The 22,893-nt window shown below is 40.9% G+C and overlaps 1 protein-coding gene across 2 annotated transcripts in view; it reads right to left on the bottom strand.

Annotated features, from left to right (window-relative positions):
- Window positions 1–22,600, bottom strand: part of ZNF804B (zinc finger protein 804B) — a 239,024-nt gene extending 216,424 nt beyond the window's left edge. The window contains exon 1 of one of the 2 annotated variants that reach the window (XM_066991683.1): window positions 21,914–22,600. In XM_066991683.1, coding sequence (XP_066847784.1) covers window positions 21,914–22,066 — 153 coding nt within the window. In that variant the 5' untranslated portion in view covers window positions 22,067–22,600. The remainder of the gene's footprint in view (window positions 1–21,913) is intronic. The other variant, XM_066991684.1, reaches the window with a different exon arrangement.
- Between the last annotated feature and the right edge of the window lie 293 nt (window positions 22,601–22,893).

Below are 22,893 nucleotides of genomic sequence, written 5' to 3'. Positions count from 1 at the left end.
TTTTTACCTTTTTTTTTTTTTTTTCCTCCAGTTCTTTCCCCCACTCCACTGTAAGGTGGGTGAGCAAATGGCTGTGTGGTGCTTAGCTGCCTGCCAGGATAAACCACAACAGATAATGAGATAGTATCCCTAAAACTGGGGATGGACAGTATATGAAAATCATGTGTCCTACCTCTTGCAGAAGTATCTTTTTCTGAATCAGAAAGTCAAATCCGATGTCCATACAAGCTGATAGAGCTTTCTACTGGAGAGGTAAAGAAAGAAAGCAGGAAGATGCGAGTATGTATGGGGCATGAGACTTTCTTGCTTCTGTTCCTGCCTTTAACCTCAATATCTGTGGGCTTGACAGGCAAAACTTCTGCTAATGTGTCTGTACATTTAAAAGGGTCTATCATCCCGAAAAACAAATACAAACAAAAGGCTGTGATAACATTACAGTTACCATGCTTTTTTTTTTCTTTTTGAACAAGGGACTTAGTTTACACCTAATTGCAATTTTTATAGATAACACTTCATTAATTCTTGGAGCCTTCATTTGTTTGAGGGTGACAGCAGTACCCTGTAACTGCCAGACTGCAGAAAACAAAAGGACTGTCTCAATACATAATGCAAGTCTGCCTGTTGCACATTTAACCAGCTTTGTGATTAGTCATTTTCCAGTTTTTCACTATCATGAGCAACACAGAGGTCTCTAGACAGCTCACCTCTCAGGCTAGCCTGAAGCATGTGCCTGCACTGAATTTCAAACTCAATCTGTTTTTACCTATTACTGTTTTCATGAAAAGCATTCTTACCATTTGAGCTGACTTCAGCAGCCTGCTGCTATTGATAATCATTACTGTCTGGGACAGAAAGAAGGCACATTCACTTCCAGATTTCCTAGGTTCTTATTAGTAATGGCCCAGGAATGCAACACTTAACAAAATGAGATGTCTCTGGATAGCTGCTTTTGATTACAAAACGCTGCATCACATTTTGCTATCGCTTACATGTGTGCTACATAAACGGTTCACTGTCTGCATACTAATAGAGGTTGAACTTCTGCTTTCAAAGCCATGTCCTCCCCACTCCAAACCACACATATCCCAAATACATGGAACAGCCTTCATTCTGCGCCACAACTGACCTCCTTGCTCGCTGCAGCCTGTAAGTTTTCCTGATGAATCTGATTTCAGCTTTTGTTAGCACAAAAAAAAAAAAAAAAAAAAAAAAAAAAAAAAAAAAAAAAAGCTTGAAGGCTGTTTGTGATGAAAACTAATTTACACTTCATTCTGTTGCAAGTAGAAGTCCTGATGACTGGAGGGTGTCCGTAGGGGTAAAGGGAGAAGTTCAGTGCAGCCCTCGGTGGAAAACTGTGGGAGACCTTCAAGGAAGAACTTAAGCTAAAGGCAGTGATCACACTGCAACTCTCTCACTGTGAAGCCTTAGGAAAAGGCTTCTGAACAGCAGATCACATATCCTAATTTGTTGCTTTAAGGGGTCTCAGCACAGACCAGAATACTTTAGCACCTTGCACAGTGCATTAATGAAACCATGATATATCCACATAAGCTGGCCACAGTTTCTCTGATTATGGTTACATCTTACATCCATTAAAAATCATGGCTTTCTGTTTGAGTCCATACCATGTATTCATATAATCTTTATTTATACGTAAAGGTAAAAGATAGATGTCATTTCCACTAGCTGATGTTTAGACACCTGCTAAACTTGGGAAAAAAGCCTAAACTTTAGAGCCCATCACTGCTCTGAAGCAAGGACGTTTTGCCACCTTGAAAAACAGCTGCTTTTGAAGATAGCACCTCCAGACACGATGACATCTGTAGCTCTTGAGACCATACCACAGAAGGCAATGTAACAATAGGCAAATATTTATTCATTATTGTGCACTTTGATCAGAAAAAGATGGGTGAGTAACTGAGAGTTCCCGTTTTCAAAGATATCACAGATTAAAGAAAGTGCAGTTAGGAAAAAAGACAAATCAACCCCTTCATATTATTATTAAAAGACAAATTTAATTAAGTTAAAAATGAAAGAAGAAAAATAAATAAATAAAAATAAACTCTTAAGCACCTAAAAGAGATCTAAGGAGATTTTAAGCCCTTCAACTGATCAATCTACACCTGGATGTACCAAAACTGGTACAAAAGATTAGCTAAGAAAACACCGAGTGCTGATCCTGCCCAGATGTGCCCTGTGTGCCAGGACCAAGCTCCCAGCTTAACTCCCCTGTTTCCTCAAAACCAGGCACTGAAATGCCTGGAGGAACAGGCTTGGCCAGAGCACTTGGTCAAATAAACACACACCAACATTGTTAGGTTTTGCATTCAGAACACAACAAGAGTAGGAAGGCTTTTACACAATTCAGTGCTTAAAAAACTTCTCCAGAAATTGAGAGAGCTGCGTTCGGTGTCCTTCTAAGTGTGATAAATAAATAAATAAATGAATAAATAAAGTTATATTAAAAAAAAAAAATCAAAACACAGTCTACAACCTCCTGCAAATGCTCTAATCATCACACAGAACTTTGTACTCTAGGATTTTTCCTTTTTTTTCTTTTTTTATAATCTTACTGCCACTGTGAAAAAGGACAAGCTAAATAATTGCTCAGTAGTTTCTTCATGTCTAAAAATACATAGGTACTTACTTCAGAGAGGCACTGCAGGAATGCATTAGTTAATGTTAAAGCACTCTGAACAGGCAACTGCAGTATAAATGTCAAGTTCTGTTACTACTACTAGTAGCAATAATAATAATACTTGTATAGCATCTTTCATCTGAGAAGCACAATGCACTTTACAAAAATCAGATATTAAGATGCTGTAGAGGTGGGTAAGCATTATCTACCTTTTATAGATGATGAAACCGGGGCTCATATCAGTTAATTGAATTGCCTAAAGTTATCCAAGGGAGGCAGGCACAGAACCACAATAGACAGTGCAAATAAGAGCTCCTCTGTCATCCCCAACCACTAGGAATTCTTTCCACTGTGTCACCTGTTTGCTCTCACATCGTTTTTATCAGCTGTCTTCAACAAGTAGTTTTCATTTCCTTTCATTTACCTTTTTACCTTTCCTATCATTATAAATTAAGGACACCATGCTAGCAAATATACCCCTGTCCGTTCAATTCTAGGATATGTATCATGTAGCACTATACAAATAATCCATGTACATGTAGTAATACCCGTTAACATTTATTCTCCTTATTCTTTTTTAATGTTTTGGTAAAGAAGTATATCACACACACACACACACAAAAAAAATAAAAATTGAAATTAAAAAAGGGTAAATTTACAAAAACAGAAGCTGTAAATAAAATCATTTGTATTCTTTGTGGTCCTAGAAAACAACACTCAAAATTTTATTAGTCTTACTTACACTTATTAATGTTGTTTCTTGAAAGAAGCGCTCTTCATTAGAGGGAGTTTCCTTAACACAATTTACTCATTTGTCATTAAGCAAAAATTGCTTTTAAAAAGTATTGTATAGGTGCTTGCACAGATGACTTCTTCTTTTGCCCATTTGTTAAGAGAGAGAGGATTTATTTATTTTTTTAATGACATGGAATTATGCCTACATGGCCAGGAAAATATTACATTCCACCACTCTGCACTAGTCCAGTCAGCAAGCTGCTCAAGAATGCCCTTGTACGAGTGAGTCCCACCTGCCACTCTGGCTTCCGAGCTCAAGTACAGTCATGTACCGAAGGAGGTTACATGACACCAGACACATCTCACCTTGTAAACTCAAAGCATCTGATGTGAGACTGACTGTCCACACTGAATATGCAGGCATATTTTGTTTTTAAATAATACACAAGATATCAAAGGCCTACTAGTCTATCTTGATCTTATATAGATGACTACCACCTAACTTCTGCTAGGATTTTCTCCTTAATTAGCAAGGTCAAAGTATTTTATTTCATTTTATTTTATTTTATTTTATTTTATCTTTTTTCTCTAAAGTCAGGCACTAGCTAGGTAATATGTAGGTGCACATATAGTTTCACATATAGACAAAGGTAGAAATATTAAAATTATCAGATCCAGGATATGTCAAGTGAAGTAGATATGCTGCCACTAGATTCAGGTGAATATTACTAACACTGTTCTCACATATTAATGTCAGAAATTGTTATCCATACCTAGCTATTAATATTAACATAAAATTAATTTATGGAAATGTAATATACATTTTTAACTCATACCTTCACTTCCCCTCACATACTCCTTTCCTCTCCAATAACAGTATTGCATTTTACAAGGAGATCCCATCTTTCTCCAGCTTTAGTGGAAACAGTTTCCTTTTCCTATTTATATTGTGCCTTACAAACAGCCTCTTATGTTCACCACCTTCTCTCGAGTCCATTTCCCAGCTACTGCTGCATCACTCCACTCTGCCTGCACAGGCTGCTCCTTGCAGCAAGGGGCCGCAGTGGTCTTGGTCTCCTTGTCCATTCTTTTTCTCCCCTCCTGCTCTTTGCCCTTCCCCATTTAGCAGGCTCACCATAAGTGTGTGCACTCTGCACTAAGCCATCATGCAACTTTCAGAGCAAAGCACAAAGCTTTCTAGGAACAAGCAGGGAGATACAATGGAAGTAAGCAAACATTCCTTCATGCAGTCATTACCTTGCTTTTTCCCATCCTTTCCTTCTCCGATCTTGCTGAATGTATTTTTACCAAATTAATGCATAAAACAGAGGGAAAAAGAGGCAGTCAGATGTCCTCAAGATTTCCAATATCCTTAGAAAACAAGACCATATTCCTCCCCCTATCCTCAGGCTGCAGCGAGGAGGGCTCCAACCAAATTTTGGTTCAAAGCTCTCTGCCGGGGAACATTCAGTACCTTTACTTCAAGCTGACTTAACAGAAGAAGTTAAGTCATTGTGCATGTGTAAAACACATTGTTTTCCTTCAAGAGAGAACACAGCAATACTGTATTTCCAATTTTGAACTGTCTAACACTGCCATCAGTTTGATACTTGTTTCTTTTGAGAGTAAAAAGAAGAAAAAAAAAGTCTTTACTAAGGGCAAACAGTCACAAAACAAAAACTCTAAATAGATTAATTAACTGACATCTGCAATGTGTTTTGCATGTCTAATTTGGAGAAAAGATAAATTAACAAAGGTATGATAACCTTTAAAGGGATAGTGTTGGGTATCCTAGACCTTACACACAGTTCTTTGCCCTGATACATTTCACTACATGTTTATTTTCAACATATAATGGTACCAATTCCAAAAATTCACTTTCTTTAACAGTGCCACCATCCAGAGTATGAACTCACACCACTTACAATATCCTGCATAATACAAATTTTAAAGTTTAAAAACATATTTCTGCTGATGATTCTGAACATTGGGTTATAGCTTCTAATTTTTTTGTAGAAGTCTGATCATACATCAGATCACATTCCAAACACAGGCAGTGTTAACTAACTTTAAAGTTCTTTAAATATCTCAGCCTTAAAGATCATTTAGAATGAATTCAGGTACATGACCATTTAACATTAACCTTGTTTGCTGTCAAGCCAAACCATGTAGTAAGCAAATCCCCAATTAGCACTTTCTAGTACAGATGATATAATGATCTGAAAGTAATCTGACCTTTTACTTCAGAAAATAATTATAGGACTGGAAATGTATTTCTTCATGAAAAACAAAATTGTTGGTGGAAATTTGGTATTATCTGGAGTTGGACTCGAAGATCCTTGTGGGTACCTTCCAACTCATAATCATATGATTCCAACCCATATTCTCTGATTATCTTCCTTATAGAAGAACCTGATGTCTTGTTTTTGCCATTGTTCATTGTTAATATATTATGCCTATATTTATTTAATAATATGATTTTGTATACAATCAATAAAAATCCAAGACCTTTTATGTGCCATTCATAAACCAAAATAACACCAAGAAATCTCAACTTTACCATATGCAGATCTAACACCAGAATTCTTGACTTCAGCATATGCAAATCAAGCCCTTAATCGATATTATCCATCACTATGTGTGCACAGCATAAAATTAATTTGATGTGTTAATTTTGTACTCTGTAGTAGTATTTATTCTTAAATCCCTCTGGCAGCACAAAACGTTGAAAGAGTAGGTGAGATGTGTCACTGTATGGCAGAGTAATTGTATGGGAGATTTTCCATAAACATTTTTACAAGAAATTTTACTGAAAATCATGAGAACCAAGCTCAGTAAAACTCCTTGAAACTATTACAAGAAGCACAGATTAATTCCTGTACTAGTTACAGGGGAAAATAATGTACCTTTCCGAGCTCTCACTGCGTACAAATGCCAACCCTCGGTGCAGGGATGAAGCAGCAGCCTGCTGCTGCATTCTTCTCCCCAGCCTGCCATAAGCACTCAGAGCACCTGTGACACTTTGCCAATATTAACAAATGGTTCAGACATAAATTAATGCACATGTCTGGCTAAAAACTTTGCTTCCTAGGGACGTATCTACCATGAAAAGTTGCGGTCCTGAAACTGAAAAAGCTAATGATTCAGTCCTTCCTTTGCATAAAATCATTGTCAGCACCATACCTGAAGAGGGGTACCCTTTGCTTTTCCCTCACAAAATCTGCACTTTTTTAGAATTTTAGTTTGTGATAAATACACTAAGTGTTTTAACAGAGCAACAGGTTATAGTTTACACACTCTGAGAAAAAGACTGGAATTACAGTCATGCAAGGAAGACATTTACAGCACTAAACCAAATCACTTATCTGCATGCTGAAATCAGCCTTTCTTCCATTGTATTGCCCGTAACTCATGCATACACACAGACTAACTACACACAAATTAACCCCAATCCTACATAATGTGTATCTGTTTCTCAGGTGTTTGGGGGTGGAAGTAAATCAGTGCCAGTAGGATAAATATCATAATGAGACAGCAGAGTCCATTTCCAGTTGCAGCTGTCGACCAGTTCATTAACCAGCTAAAGAATGAGCAAGAATATCCTCACATACAACTAAAATTCCGTTTTCCAAATCTGTTACTTCTTTGTGTCAATTATTTTAGATCTAATGTCATGCCGCAGACCTTTGGCCATGGATAAATGCCTTTTTTAGCACTGCTATCAGTATGCAAACAAAATCAATGGAAAATAAAAAGGTGTCTATTTTTGCATATTTAGTTTCCCTTGTTTTTCTGCCCCTTTTGCCTTCCTGAGGCAGTTCTCCAGTCACCTCCACTCTGCTGAACCTGTGATGACTGACTCCTTGCACTTTTCAGAAAGGCAGGATGAACAGTCCAGCCCTTCACAGCTCCATCTTTGATGTTGTCTTGCAGATTGCCTCCTAAACTTTTGGATAGAGACAGAGAAGTGACCATTTAGCTATCATCGTGCAGCTGGCATAGCACTACTGGCAGACATATCAACAGGAGGAAAATCAGAATTCCTGTGTATATACAGCTCAGTTACAGAACTTGTAGCAGCTTCACAAAGTGTCTGGAATGCCTTTAGATGTAATTTTCCAGACTTAGTTTTCTAGTAGCAATTTTCCAGACTTATCAGATAGTCACTTAGTATCACAATGGAAATACTTACTAACTATGGATCATAAAGCAAGACACATCCACCTCTCAGGTGCCTAATGGAGGCATCAACAGTTACACAATGGAATAAGACTACCCAAAGGTGAATCCCTCTTGCCTGGAAAAGCATCATGCTCAACAGCTTCTTTACAGAAGATGATTGTTGGCAAATTTCTAGTACATATTATGTTAGAGGAAATTACCAGCATAGAAACACTGCAGTTCAAGAAGAAAACAAAACAAAACAAAACAAAACAAATCCCTCATGGGGCAGCTAAACATGCAAACCCAGAAAATCCATCTTATATCGTTAATAAAAGATCGTGTTTTAGATTCCAAAATAAACCTAAAAATGACATGTCCTCTATAGGAAAATAATCACTGTGTCAACAGCTGTTGTTAACTAGCCTTGTCAATGACTTGTGCACAAAAATATTAACAGCAGAGAACAGCATATTAGCCTAATATTCAGATATTGAGATAATATTAATATATTCATTAATGTTAATTAATATGAGAATATTAAATCTGATTACTATTTCACATTACTGCTCTGCATTTCTAATTCAGCAAAAGTTGTGATTGACTTCTGTGGAGCTTTTTCTTTGCTGAAAAATTAAGAAATGCCTTAAATGTGTCTTTTACTTAGATCTGATGTAAGCCAACTGGAAATCTGGATCCTGAAAGCAAGTGGCACTGAAGTTAGCATGACGAGTATCTAAAATATATAGTATAACACCACCACACAGTGAGTAAATCCAGAGTTGTCCTTCTTAACAAATATCTATCTGTTATGAAGATAAGGAATGTGGAAGCAAGTTCTCAGTCAAACTGCATATGCTCCCAGAGAAGTGTGCAAATCAAAGAGCTGCTAAGTAGCAAGAAAGGTATTCTGGTGACTATGTGAATATATATGCTATAGCAGCATGGCTTGTAATTTACCAGCATTGTTTGTCAATAAGTAGTACAGAAAAAAAAAAAAAAAAAAAAAAAGGTCAGGGTACAGAGTCCAGCAAAAAGGAAAAGGTTTAATTTTTGGACTGTGGTTGCATTTTCCTTCTATTTAAACTCTGTAACTGAGTCACAGCAATGTCTGAACCCTGGAGGTCCTAGTTAACTGGTATTCACTAACTTTAGTCAGATTACTTTCTAAATAAAGTTGAAATTAAATCTGAGGACCAGATCCACACTGGTGTAAATCAGCCTTGCAAGCTGCAATCGATTAAACACATTGATTTAAACAAGATAAAATCTTGCCCTGACCCAATGGCCTCTGGGCACTCCTGCTGCCTGTGCATGTTAAGAATGCTTGGAAGAACTGTGAAAAGTGCTCTAAGAAGCTCATTATGATTCACAAATATTCTCTAACCTGCTCTTTTTCTTTAAAGCTTATTGCCTGAGTAGTGAAGCTGAGCTTTATTCCATTCAGTTAGCATATGCATGTCACACTTACTGGTACTCTACCTATTAGAGGCATCAAGGCTGACTTGTAATGGTGTTTGTAAGGAATGCAGCCACTCCATCTTGTCCACCCACCCGACCGCTGCCAGGAGATCCAGCCACTACTCATCAATCTTGGGATGTCACAACACACTCCAAGGTACAGTACTATCTTCAGCATACGCTTACGGGTGCTGGAGCCAAGGCTACACTCTAGTAACAAAGAGCCGTGACATGGGCTCAAGCACTAGAATGCAACTATCAGTATTCTTTTGTTCTTACAATGCTCCCCAGCACAATTTGGGTTATGATCCCCATCGTTCTCTCAAAGTGCGTTTATAGTTTGGGGAACAACAGAGCATGGGCAGCGCTCCCAGTAGGTGGTTTGGAAAAGGGTCCCTTGTTTCAAGGTAGAAGAAAGAGTGTGGCCACGTGGGAAAGTGCTGTGAGTGCCTGTCATCTGTCTGTAAGGCTCTGATGCTTCTGCCTTCACCATGCAGACATGGCCACGCAATCCCACTGTCAGGGCCCTGGCCCCAGCACCGGCTCTGCTTTATTCTATAGAGAAGGTGAAGTCAGTGTTAACTGCTGAAGCGTTGTTAGGCCTCAACAGCTTCTTCTAGCAACTGTGCCCATGACGGAGTGCAAAGAGTGGGAAAGCAGAGGGCAGTCCTGCACCTACTCAGACACACAGAAAGCTTATAACTTCAGGGATAATCCATAATAGGCCAAACATCAATGCTGAGCAATCCCAAATGCCAAGATACTTTTAATACCCTAACGCCTTTCAAAAAACATCTGCAGCCTGATTCTGGCATGTCTTTGCGTTTGCTTTCTTCTGCAGGCACCTATATGTTGCACAAGTTTCCCTCTGTACTATCTGATGTTATCTCAAAGAGGAAAGATGGTCTGAAGCTAAAAATCCTGGGCAAATGAATTGCACAGGCTTAAACACTAACTGTAGGATTACTCCAGCACATCCAGAATCTGAGCAAGGTTCAAGATCAAGGCAGTTGAGACCAAGGAAGATTTACATGGAGCAAATATGCCTAGAGAAAGTGACTGCTGCTGCCCCCAAAATGCAAATGGTAGATATATAGTGTCTAGAAGAAATACAAAGTCAATCTTCATAGGCTGAGGATGTAATGTTCTGAGAACTTCAGGTTGCAGGGAGTTTCTCCAGATTTACACCACAGAAATGATACATATTTGGGCTCATTTTCAGCTGGAGTCAGAGATGGTCCATTCACATAGGCATATGGGATTGATCATACATGGCAGAAGAACCCTAGGAGCAGCAACCTTCACCCCATATAGGGGTGGGATTTCAACAGTTGAGAACAAAAGAAGGAAATTTTTTTACCTGCCTTTACTGGCAGAAATTTTGGTGCTCACGTTGAGGTGAGATAGACACTTATACATCTCTGCCTGTCTCTCAAAAAGGGCTCAGGACCATTCTCTGGCAATGGGGACAACTGGCACTGAACAGTTCTTAGCTTCCAGAATTCTCAGCTTCCAGAAGCAAGTATTCACATGGAAACTGTGTGCTGGCAGGGGTCCCTGCCCTACAATAATTCCCAAACCCTCACCAAGTTTGGGAAAGGGCTGCTTGATCCATGCCACAAGTACACTGGAAACAGTGCTTACAATTTCATAGTCTAGATGATTAAACTCCAGTGCTTGGCACATCCCCTGGTGTTGTTTACTAATACACATGTAGCCTTTGAGGCTCTGAGCCTCAGCGCTTTTTGTAGTGAACTCATTTACTTTGCAATTAACCTCTCCATTCCCATTTATTAGACTTCCTTCCTTTCCTCTTTCCAGCCACTTCTGAAAACCAAGTCATCTCCATGCCTGCCAGCAGCAATGCCTACACGCCTTTGTTCAGTGTCCTTCAGAGTAAAAGCAAGGATTCACATTTTTTATTGTTTGTTCTACTCACTGTGAAGTACGGTGTACAATTGCAGCACTAAATCACTGTAGTTGAGGGCTCATTCTGTTCTTAATATGCAGATCTTATCAAAATATATTAGTACCATCAAGTAGAAAATTGACACCTCTATGTTTCTTCAGATACCACATATCCTTTATAACTCTGTACGAGATTTGAACCCTACAATTTATCATACGGTATGCTGTAATCAAAAGCATCAATCTTTTTAAGGCTGTCTAATGCCTAATGCCTACATTCACCATCCTTATTAGCCAGATGTTAGAAGTATAAACATAACCAAGTAAGTACATAATAATGATAGAAAAAAAATAGAATTCCTTTTATGACATATAACATGCTCAGCAATACCTTTTTATTGTCAAGAGACAGTTCAGAGTAGCTTTACATATTTAAAACTCTTCAGCGTAAGGCACGACAATTACTTAATCAGATATTATTCTTAGCATGCAATCAGGAAGCCAATTAGGATCTATACAACTGCTCCCAGGCAAATGGAAGGGCAGGATCTGAACTTTACCTGTATGGACGTGGGAAGAGAGGCTGTCAGTGATTTATTGTAGTGGTGTTTATCTCACCCGCTAATTCTATTTATTTTGTTGTGGATTGTGGGCATGGGGCTGTTGGTGGGTTTGCATTTTTTTTCACTGTTCAAGATTCCAGTATTGCTTGGTGCAATTATCAATCACAGGCTAAAAATAGATTCTAAAAATACACATTTGGGGCACTTTTTAATAATAATTTTATTATTCAGACAGTCCTATGTGGAGTGTCAGAAATACAATATTACTGCAATTAGATATATTTGACAAAAAAAAAAAAAAGGAAAGAAGGAAAGAAAGAAAACTTGGGACAAGCAATGGTATTTTGATAGAAGGGAAAGGCATCCAAGGTCCCTCTTATCTAAGTTTACAGATGAAATTAAACTTGAAAAACTAGAAAAACTGTTTTTCAACTTGATTATTACTAAGTGTATACACCCAATAAACTTCATTTTCTATAGCTTAAAGAATGGGTCTTCAAGAATAGACAATGGAAACAAAACATTTTTGCTATGGATTTTAAGCACGTTTCTCTGTCTTTGGTTTTATTGACTGCGAAGATTATGCAGGCGCTGTTAAGTCATTCTGTAAACTTAGTTAAACCCTTTTCAAGGAAACATTTTTTTTTTAACTTCTTGTGATTTGCTGTTTATAATAATCTCTTCTGATGAAAGTTATCAAGTATGCACAAGTATGCAAACCAACAAAAACATCTGAAGGTTGATTCAACAACCCACAGATATCAAAATCAGTCACCTACAAAGTCAGAGATTATTTAAGGTGATGAAATAATAGTGTGAATAGATACCCAGGCTAGAAGACCTTCCCCTACTAGAAGTCATAATACAGCATGTGGCTCTATTTCAGCCATCATCTTTATAAATATGTGCTTTATAGAATGAAATGCCCAATTCTGTCAATACCTCTTTTTTAAATAAAAACTACACAAAAGGAAAACTTGTTCCCCAACAAGAAGAGAGCTCTGAACCAACCAGTGCTGCACAGATTTATTAACCTAGCTGAAAAGAAAGGTGGATCTTTCTCCACCAAGCATTAGCATTTTCAAATATGACTTGTCCTCTAGGAAATAAATTTAGAGACAGATTTTTGTTTATTTTGAGGAAAGAGTTAACTTCTGAGATAAATAACTACAATGTTGAGTTGGTATTTTTTGTAGTTTAACTTCTAAAATGCACTTATTATAATGTTAAGCAATAAAACACGTATGTTGTACAATATATGTCTACTAAAAAGTCCCTGTTCTACACGGTGTACAATACATTATGGTATTAAAAAGGTCTTCAGCAGAAGATATGAACAAAAGATAAAACCAGCAACTTTATGTACTCAACACTCATTCCAATGTCATTTTTATTTTATAAGACACGAATACAATTTCTGCATCAAAGAGCATGCATATGTGATTTCTCTATTGATTATTAGTAACCACAAAAATTTATCACTCACTCCCAGAAAGAGAACTTTTTTTAGTGTTGTTTATTTTGTGTGTAAATAGCTGTCTCCAGCACTGCTCAGCCTTCCTTACATTGCATCTTTGCCATACTGAATAAACAAGGATATATTTATCACTCCAATGAAAATTCAAAATCTTTGTATATAGTACTAACTTTTCCTGATTAGGCTAACTAAACTATCATTCCACATAGGTTTTGATATCTTTTTTTTTTGAAGGGAAATAGTGTATATCTAACACTAAAGAAGTCAAATGCCAGTGTCTACGCAGATGCATACAACATAATATCCTTAGACCTATATCAAGAAAGAACAGTAGTACAGCTTTATAAGGTCTGCAGTTAAGCATTCAGACAGCTAGGAGAAGCTGCATATGTATTCAGTGACATTTACAGGATGCGTATTTATTATTTAATAAGCACAAACTACTTGCATACACATCACATTGTGTGCTCTTGTCTTTTGCTTTATGGGGACCTGCATGACTGTTCTTTTTAATTTTGTCTTCTAAACAAGTCCTCAATGGCTGTTTGACAATTTCTGACCTGGTCCTCATCAGACAAGGGAACCAGATCTGCAGATCACCTCCCAGTAGCGAGGTGATGGCTATGTGAAGAGGTGCTGTTTGGCACAGACCTGTGGCCATGCAAGCTGTGGCCCTGCACCTTCCAGCACAGTGGAGCAGTCAGAGCAGTATCTGGAAATAAGCAGAGCCTTTCCCACATGGAGAAATCCTTTTAATTATCCAGTCCACTGATCACCTGCCTTAGCCAGCATTCGGACCACAATGTTCACCAATCAACTGATGTAGGGATCATTGCAAATTCTTTCCCAGTCTACCTGCAATGCGTCACAATAAGCTTCTTGTGATCACAGGCAAGGGCTCAAAACATCAAGATTTGAACTCAGTTTTCCTGGTTAAAGGTGTCTAACGTAGGGTGGCATGATTACACAGCTTTTTCTCCTTCTCAGAACAATGTCCCCACAAAACATCGGTAGTCTGAGTTTTTCACACTTCACAAAGTCGTTCTTCCTCTGAAGATTTGATGGTAAGCACAGAGAACATGAAGACTTGTATAGACGAATTGTTTGCACTGATCACATATAAAACCCACAGAAACTACTAAAATTAAAATTATGAGAAATTGAATATGAGAACTTTTCTTTGAAAATTATATTAAAAATGCATAGAACAATGTAACAACTATAAGAGTTTGCATTTCTAGCAGATCCACTGATCACAGTAGTCCTACAGATTTTATTTGTAATTTTAATTTATACCTATCCTGTGGATGGGATTTGTAACCCCAAATCCCACCTACAGATTATTTTGCTATCAAAGGTTATATTTTAGGAAGTCCTGTTCTTATGCTTTCCAATCTAGTTTCACAAGCCTTTCTAACATGTTACAGTCTAAGCTGGAAATGCAGGCTGCAGATATACAGCCGATTACAACTGAGAATTTCCTCAACAACATCAAATACTTCTCTCCCATTCAGTCTGAGTAGAATATAGATGGAATATTTCTGTTGACACAAATGCACTAAATCTGTTTTAGAATGTGTTCCAGGCAAAACATCAATTGAAAAATTGATATCAACTAGAGTTGATTAATGTATGAATTGTTTCAGAGCTGCATGCAATCTCTGAGCAATAGTTTTATTTCTTTACTTGAACCAGCTTGCCAATTAACATTATGCATAACTATGAAACTGGGACAAAATTCTGATGATGATGTTTACATCTTATCCAGTATGCACATAAATTTAGTAAAGTATAAAAAATACAAAAAAAAAAATACACACAAAAAGCTGTCATTAAAGTGTCTTACAACTGGGTACAGAACAATACATTCTGAGCAATGAACAGCATTTTCAGGCATGTGTACATATGCCATGACAAGTCTGTTACTCATGCGCAGTAGTTGATTGTACAAGACAAGCAGTCATACGTGCCCACATAAAATACAGAAATGCAGTAGTGAACTCTGGATACTACCTCTAATATTACAGTGGCCACCCCTGGTACCATCTATGCAGATTATCTTCATAAACCAAGTTACTTGAACTCTGTTCATACACTGTTTTGATGGTTCAAAGGTTAAAAGCAGAGCTGTTTAAATCTTGGTAAAAACAGTGTTTCCAACTGTTGACATGAATGTTAAATAGCTGTTTTGAAGGATGTATTTATCGCTATTCAGAAATGTTTGCACACATGAAGTTCAGCATGCAAGTATATTTGCAAAATGTTTTTCCCCGGTGAAGACCACTGAATTCCTTGGATGAACAAACTAGATTCTTAATGATCCTGAGTGTTAGGTTGGGAATTCCAGCTCTTGCAGCCCATTTATGCATCTGTACTTGTCTTCACCATTGGCTTGATCCTGTAACAAATTTCATTTGACCCTTTAAATAAATTATCCCTGATACTTTTTTATTTTACCGTGATATGAAAACTTTCACAGTAATATCATAGATGTTGAGCTCCAAAAGAAGAATTGCAGCTTCTGCTGTATGTTTTAACAATTGTGATGCACTGTCTTCGAGAGTGAAGACCTTGAGGGTATCACAGAGGATGTATCCATACAAGAAGCAAGGCTTCTAGAGGAGGATAGAAAAATAAAACAACAAAACTAATTCTCTCACAGTGTACTACCAATGGCATTTTAAAAAAACAGTATCTCAGTGTGTAGTTAAAAACATGTTGCATTTCCATTTTTTCCACAGAAAAGTCAACATTTTCCACGCAGGAAGAATTTTCCACACAGTTCTTAACACACCCTACAGATTTCCTAATACTATTGAGAAAAAAAAATTACCTTTGTAGGTAACAATGATTTCAGTCTTCTAAAATAATCAGCTGAGATGTAATAAAAAGACTTAACAAATGTTTGTGTAAAGCGTGAAATGTAAAGGGTGAAAAAAAGCCTTGTAGCCAGAGGCTATACAGTCTATCATGGAAAGACATCTTAGGGGAAAAACACCTACATTCTGGCCAGTCTTTAAAAAGCTTTCACTTCCTTCTCCACTTAGCAAACTTTTGCAAGAAGTTCTTGCAAATTCTTTTTGGTAGAAATAAGTATATTCAGATTATGTGATTCTTTTGACCATGATTTTTTATGCAAGGGGTCTCAGGTGAAATTATTTGTGTAAATAAAGTTACTTACTTTACTTAACCCTTTGGAAATGAAAACAATACACCCTCTGAGCCAGGGTGAGGAGCTGAGACTTCTTTCCCCAGTGCAGGCAGGAGAGCCCCAGCCTTAGACAGCACCAGCGGGTAGGAGTCCAGAGAGCAGGAGAAGAACAGGCAAAGGAACAGCCCTGAACACTTACAGCTGTTAGCAGCTAAACCCACTATCTGCAGAAGCTCTCATTTCACACAAAAAAAATCCTCTTTTCAAACTTGCACACAGTGCAGAATAAAAACAAATAAATTGCTGTACCCTGGGTGAGTAAAATGTGATTGAGCTGCAAGTGAGGATGCAAATGGATGTAGCAGCAATGTCTCAGTTTGGAAGTAATCGACAAACAAGCATTGCCACATGCAAAATAAGAGAGAAATCAATCTAGTTTTAAGAACTCAATAGAGGGACCAATAAAAATATTAGACTGCTGGAAGGGCACAGTAAAACATAAAGCACCTGTTTAACATTACAGCTAATTGTGGGCGAAGGAAATGGCCCCAGCAGAAATTGGTTGAAGACGATTAAATTTGATTGTAATGTTATATCCAAAGTGTGATGCCCACTGATGGAATTGGAAACAAAATATGCTCAAAAGTTGTAGACTGCACAAAAATAGTTTTAATACAACAATCGAGCAGCAATGCTACATGTGGCTAAAAACACATTAATGTATTTTCTGAAGGTTTGTTTTTGCCCTCATGCACTGCAGAAATCCCCAGAAAGCACAGTAATAAGGACCATAAAGTTAGGAAATAAGTTCGCTTCCAAGTTTAGCGTGGGCTGCCTGAATATTTACATTCTCCAGCATTAGGGTTGGTAGGAAATACACTCAGCCCACTCTAAGAAATGAAGTGCCCAGAAGCAATGATTTTAGAAATAGGTGAACCAGGGTGACCCTCCCACATCTGTGTCTCTCCTTCATGTGTGTGCCGCTGTGCACAGGCAGATGCAGTACCTGTTCTATGTATCTCAGGGTGCAGTGTCTGCACTATGCTTTCAGCAGAGTGCACAGGATTCCCCCCTGACCTGTGATCACCTCTGCTCGAGGCAGCTGCCAGAGACTTTTGACACGTATGAATGAAAGTATCACTTTCTGTTTCCTTTCCTTTTTGTTTGTTTGTTTCCCATCTACATTATTTTCAGTAGTTTTTTGGTGTGTTTTGTTTCTGCTTCCCTTCCAACAAAGCTAACCAAACTAGGTCATTTATTGGAGCCTCTGGTTTGTTACCAATCACTTCTTACTATGTTTCTTAAAGTTTTGCTTCCTGTGCTCCCACCCCAGTAGTGCCTACAGCACAGCCTTCTCCTTTGCTTTTGGAGCTTTTGAGGGTACAGACACAGCACTGAGGGACAAGATGTTTGTGATCAGAGACTCCCAAGCTATTTGGTCTTCTAGCTAATCACCTGGACACATAGTGGCTCCCTCCTTTTAATCTGCTGCCACCTAGACCACTTTTCATATGATACACATGCACCATATCTAGCTTTTAAATCACTTTCTCACAACCATGCTTGGCACACCTCTCTCCTCGCTGCTGGCAAACACCAAACTCACATTATTCACTCCAAACTCAGTCTTGCTAGCATTTCCCCCTAAGACTCAAGCAGATAGGGAGAGCTGCTTGTGCCGTGGCCTTGCTGTTCCCTACTTACAGTACCCAATTCCTCAACCACCCCTTCAGTTTCTAAGAGGTTTTCAAGAGCCCGGTGTTGCTATCCACTACGGAGAGTAATAAGGTGCTATTCAGTCCTGGTTACACTTGCTTTAGTGCTGGAACAGCATGTTTGTGGCTTGGTATCAACTAAACAGTCATTACTTCCAAGTAGCTGCAAGGTGCTTATTTATTGCTACTGGAACCTCTGGACACGGGGCGAGAGCTGTGCTGTTGAAAAGATAGCTCTGTGCAACACAGGAGCATTTCCCACCCCCCACCCCCCAAAGAAATTAGGCAAGCCCTAAGTGCAACAGAGCAGCTGCTTGAAAGCCGTATTAGAAAACAGCGTAAAGAAGTATGTGAAAAATATTGTATTCATCTGAAGCTGCAGGGAGCAACGGAAGGGAAATAATTAGCCAAGTCAGAAACTGGCTAAGGCACTGGCTTTTCTGAGTCTTCTATTTCCTTCAGAAAAACAAAGGGGTCTTTAAATAACAAGTAGTAAATGAGACTCTGTTTACAGCTCACCTTAAAAAGCCACAAGCAGAGCAGTGCACCCTAATAATATTGGCTCTGAAGTGATTCAGAGGCAAGGGGGCCATCTGCTGAATTCCTGGTACCATTTTCTTCTGTATCCTGGAAGATTTTCTCTGAAAGTTTCACAACCAAGTCCTCTTCAGTGCCAGCTTTGCCAGGCCTGTGAGGTGTGACAGTACACCTCTGAGCAGGTTTGGCTGCCGGTGAGCATTACAGCATATTTGCCACAACTGCAGAAACTACAACCAGCATGCTGATCAAGGCAATCTGTTCAGGACTCAAAAATCCTGCATACAGCATCACAGGCTGAAATTAATGCAAGTTCTCTGCATCATAATGCCTTCCACTAAATAGAAATTTCAGAGTCAGAAAGCTTTCTACCACTTGCTCGCAATATGTTCATGAACTTAACTTTCCAGGCAAAACCAAAAAGCTTCAGCACAGAATCACTTCTCTAAAACAAGCGGCTTCTTTCTTCAGCTTAGTGCCCTTCCCTCCCAGCAATGCTGGCACCATGGTCAAACTCTGAACCCCCTTTCCAGTGCAAGTCTATCACAACACTGTGGGTACGTGATTCACTAGGGCCTGCTGCTAATTCCACTCTTTGTAAATTCATCATCGCTAACTTCAGATCTCAACATCATAACTAGTTCCTTTTCCCATGTGCAGAAACGGGAAAAGGGAAGGTGGAGTTTTAAAGTGATCTTATGACAATGTCACCACACATTCACATGCCCAAATGAAGTTCAGTATGTCTGTAGTCTTCTGTATCTTGCTCTTAGTACTGCTACAGCTAAAGGTCTCTCTTTAGACCTGGAAGAAGGACCAGATTTGTTTCTAACAATAATAGCAAAGTATGCTAAATAAATATTATGGGAATATTCAGACTGAAAAATCCTTGTTCACATAGCCATGAAATTTGATAAAGGTATTTAAAATATTCACCACTGTTCTCATTTCTGAAAGCATAGCCTTAAGTCTACTGACATTTCATGGTCTGTTAATACAACACTTTAAATATAGAAAGATACACATTATACATTAAAAACTTTGTAGACTCATGCATAAGATAGCTCATAGTGTACAAATATAAGATTGTTTAATGGTACAAGCTATAACATTTAATCTTCAAGCCTACTTCCAAGTTCAGCTTTTTAAAAATGACTGTGAGACACAAACTGTATCTTTCAAAGTTATAATCAGGAGGTATTAAGTGAATAACAATTATAATAATTTTTTTTAAAAAATGGCACTATAAATAAATGCCAAATGTTTATGACTTCTTAAGTATAGAAGTGGTCCCAAGTTTAACTCATAGCTCATTGCTAAAGAAAATACAGAGAGTTGGAGGGTTTGTTTGTATGGTGTTGGTTGTTGTTTTCATGCTCAAAACAGTTTTACTACCTCAATGAGTACTAAATTCCACTATGCATGACTCCCACATCCACAATATAAACATGTATCCAGGTGTTGTTGTTCACTGTTCTCAGTTTCATACACACTGATGAGCAAGAAGGATATGGTCTGGAAAGTTAAAAATTTGTAGGCACATACAGATTACTGTAAAGAATCACTGCTTTCAGGATTTAATAGCACACTATTATCTAGTTTTCCAACAAAGCATTCCTTATTTTTCACCTGAAACCTGGACTTCCACATGAAAACAGCACATATAAAAGCAGTAGTAATATCAAATATCAAACACTTAAAAGTAAAAGAGTTCTAGACCTACAGTTACCCAGCATTAATAAAACATTAATTTATCATGTACCTCTACTCCTGTCACTACTCTGGGCTTAGCCTATCACCTCAAAGCCTGACTAGTTTCAAATAGTGGTCACTAAAAAAAAAGAAGGAAGAAAAAAAAAGTGTACAAAGAAGAGAAAGTTTTCACTCAGTAATTCAGAATGAAAGCTAAGGAGTGCTAAAACTCGTTGTTTTTTTTTTGTTTGTTTGTTTGTTTGTTTTTTTCTACGGAAATGGTCTAAAACCATGTAAAACATCTCAATTCCTGGTCACATGAATCTCAAGACCAGGAGAGTCTGTCCTCATGAAAAGCAATACAAATTGGTCTTGCTACTTGTTTCAGACTCTGGAAAGCTCCCAAGAAAGCATGTTTCTATGTAGTGAACCTGAGCTTATTTTCAACTTTTACTTTTTTTTTTCTTTTAACTTTTCCACAAAAAAAAAAAAAAAACTTGTATATATATACAAGAAAAATCAAAACTAATATTTCTTGGTTTTTTTTTTTCCTCTGGTATTTGCATTTAAGCAAAAATTCCTCCCAGCTGTTGACAGAACTATCACAAAAATGATGATGTGCTAGTGAAGTGAGCTCATTTATCTCGTTAAGTATTTAGGCTGAGGGGAGTGGTGCACATCCTCACTATGCAGTGTGAAAGAAAGGCAAAGAAGTTGGAAAGGATTTGAGACATAACACTATTTTCGGCACAGCAATTCCTGACATCTCCCTTTGACTTGAACGCCAGCTGTTGAAGTTCTGCTAGACACAAAACACAGATCCGCAATACAAAGTATTTACAATCAAGCATCTCCGTGCTCTAAATCTTTGAGGTCTTTTCCTCTCTACCTCGGATTTGGGGCGAGATCTCGGTTAAGGTCTGGCGCCGACCTCTCCTGCGTGCGGGCGGTTCCACGCACCGGGGTGGCTCAGCCCCACGGGTCGGAGAGCAGGGGCACAGCTCAGCCAGGGGCTGCTGGATGGGACCCGCGGTGCAGATTCAGTGCACTGCACACGAAGGTCGCAGCAGGGCAAGGGACAGCACGACAAGGACCCGCAAGCTGCCGTAGGACGACACGGAGGGGGTTTTAGCTGTGCACCGGGATGCTGCCACTTCACTTCGCGCCACCGCCGACAGCCGAGAAACGGAAAGCAGAGACTTTGGCACCACACGCGGTTCCCCAAAGGCGTTTGGGGTGCAGGTGTGATGGGACCGAAGCAGAGGGACCACCGGTGCGGGCATCCCCGGCACCTCACCAACTCCGGTAGCGGGGACAACCCGCGAGTATTTCGCATGTTCGGACCCGGCACGCTGACGGGGAGAGCTGCACCCCAGCCGGGGGGATTTTGGGGTGCTGCCACCACCCTCGGTAGGCGGAGGAGAGGCTGCATCGCTCCGGCTCCCCGGGGACACCCCGATCACTGCAGCTCCCCCCGCGCCCCCCGGTGCCCTGCAGCGACCCGCGGGGACCGTCCCCAGCAGCCCGGCGGCTCGGGGCCCGGCGGGACCTCCCCAAACTCCCCCACGCTCCGCTTAGGGTCGGGTCTCTCCGGGCAGCTCACAGCACCCCAACGGCACGAGTTCATCCATCCCTGCAGGCCGGCTCGGCTCCCCCAAACCTGTGCCAAGGCACCAAGCCCCCACTCCCGGAGCATCCCTCACCCGCGGAGCCTCTCCAGCGACCCCTCCTCGGGGGGGAGCCGCCACTCAGCGCCACCCCCGCGTCCCCTTCCCCTCAAGCCCCCCCACGGAGAAACTTTTCGAAGCCTCCCGCCCCGCACCCCCGTCCGTCCCCGTGCCCCCGTCCGGCCTCCCCCACCCGGCCCGCTCCTACCGTGCGGGGGGCAAGGGAGGGAGGGAGCGAGGAGGTGGACGTTACCGGCGAGCGGGCGCCCTTCTTGCGGAGCGGTCCCCTGAAGACGCCCTTGATGCCGCGGTAGTGGCCGTTGCTGAGGTGCCGGGAGCTGATGACCAGGTAGCACGCCATGCGGGGCCCCGCGGCGGGGGGGCGGCGGCGGCCCGGCTCCTCCTCGGCGGCGGCAACGGCGGCGGCGGCGGCGGCGGCGGTGCTACCCCCGGCGGAGCGGCAGCCGCCCGCATGAAGGAGCGGCAGGAGGCAGCGCAGCGGCGATGTGCCCCCCCCGCCGTCTCATCCAGCGCCCGGCTGAGCGCGGCCGGCGGCGGGGCGCGCTGAGGGCGGCGGCGGCGGCAGGCAGCGCGCATCCGAGGGGGCGCGGGGGCCAGTCCGCATGCTGCTCCGCTGGCAGGAGACGGGCCCGGGGGGGAAGAAGGGCAGAGCGCAACTTGCACACTCCGCCGCTGCCACGGCCCCTTCCCTCCTCCTCCTCCTCCTCCTCCTTCTCCTCCTCCTCCTCTTCCTCCACCTCCTCCTCCTCTTTCTCTTCAGAGCAGGCCACCAGCAGGCGAAATCCGGCGGGGAGTTTCTCCGCGGCAGCTCCCCATGGCTCTCTCCCTCTGCCTGGAGGCTGCAGCCCCGCCGCACGCCTCCTCCCGGGCCGCTGCTGCAGTGGGCGCCGCGTCTCGCCGCGCCTCGCCTCGCCTCGCCCCGCCGGCGGGAGGCGGGGTCGGGACGGCCGGGGGCTGCCCGGGGGGCGGCAGTGGGGAGGGGGGCTTTGGGGTTTTGGGGGGTTTGGGGGAAGGTGTTGTGTCCCGCCGACCCGCGCCGGGTAGTGTGACAGCGGGTGGATCGGGCCGGGGAATGGGGACGCTCTCCCCCCTCCCCCCCGCCTCCTCTCCTTCATCATCCTCCCCTTCTTCGCCAAACTTTTTCGCCGTCGCTGGCAGGAAGATAGC

The sequence above is a fragment of the Anser cygnoides genome, chromosome 2, assembly GCF_040182565.1.
Source record: "Anser cygnoides isolate HZ-2024a breed goose chromosome 2, Taihu_goose_T2T_genome, whole genome shotgun sequence".
Taxonomy (NCBI): Eukaryota; Metazoa; Chordata; class Aves; order Anseriformes; family Anatidae; genus Anser; species Anser cygnoides.
Note: the sequence above shows the minus strand (reverse complement) of the source record. Positions and strands in the feature narration are given on the sequence as shown.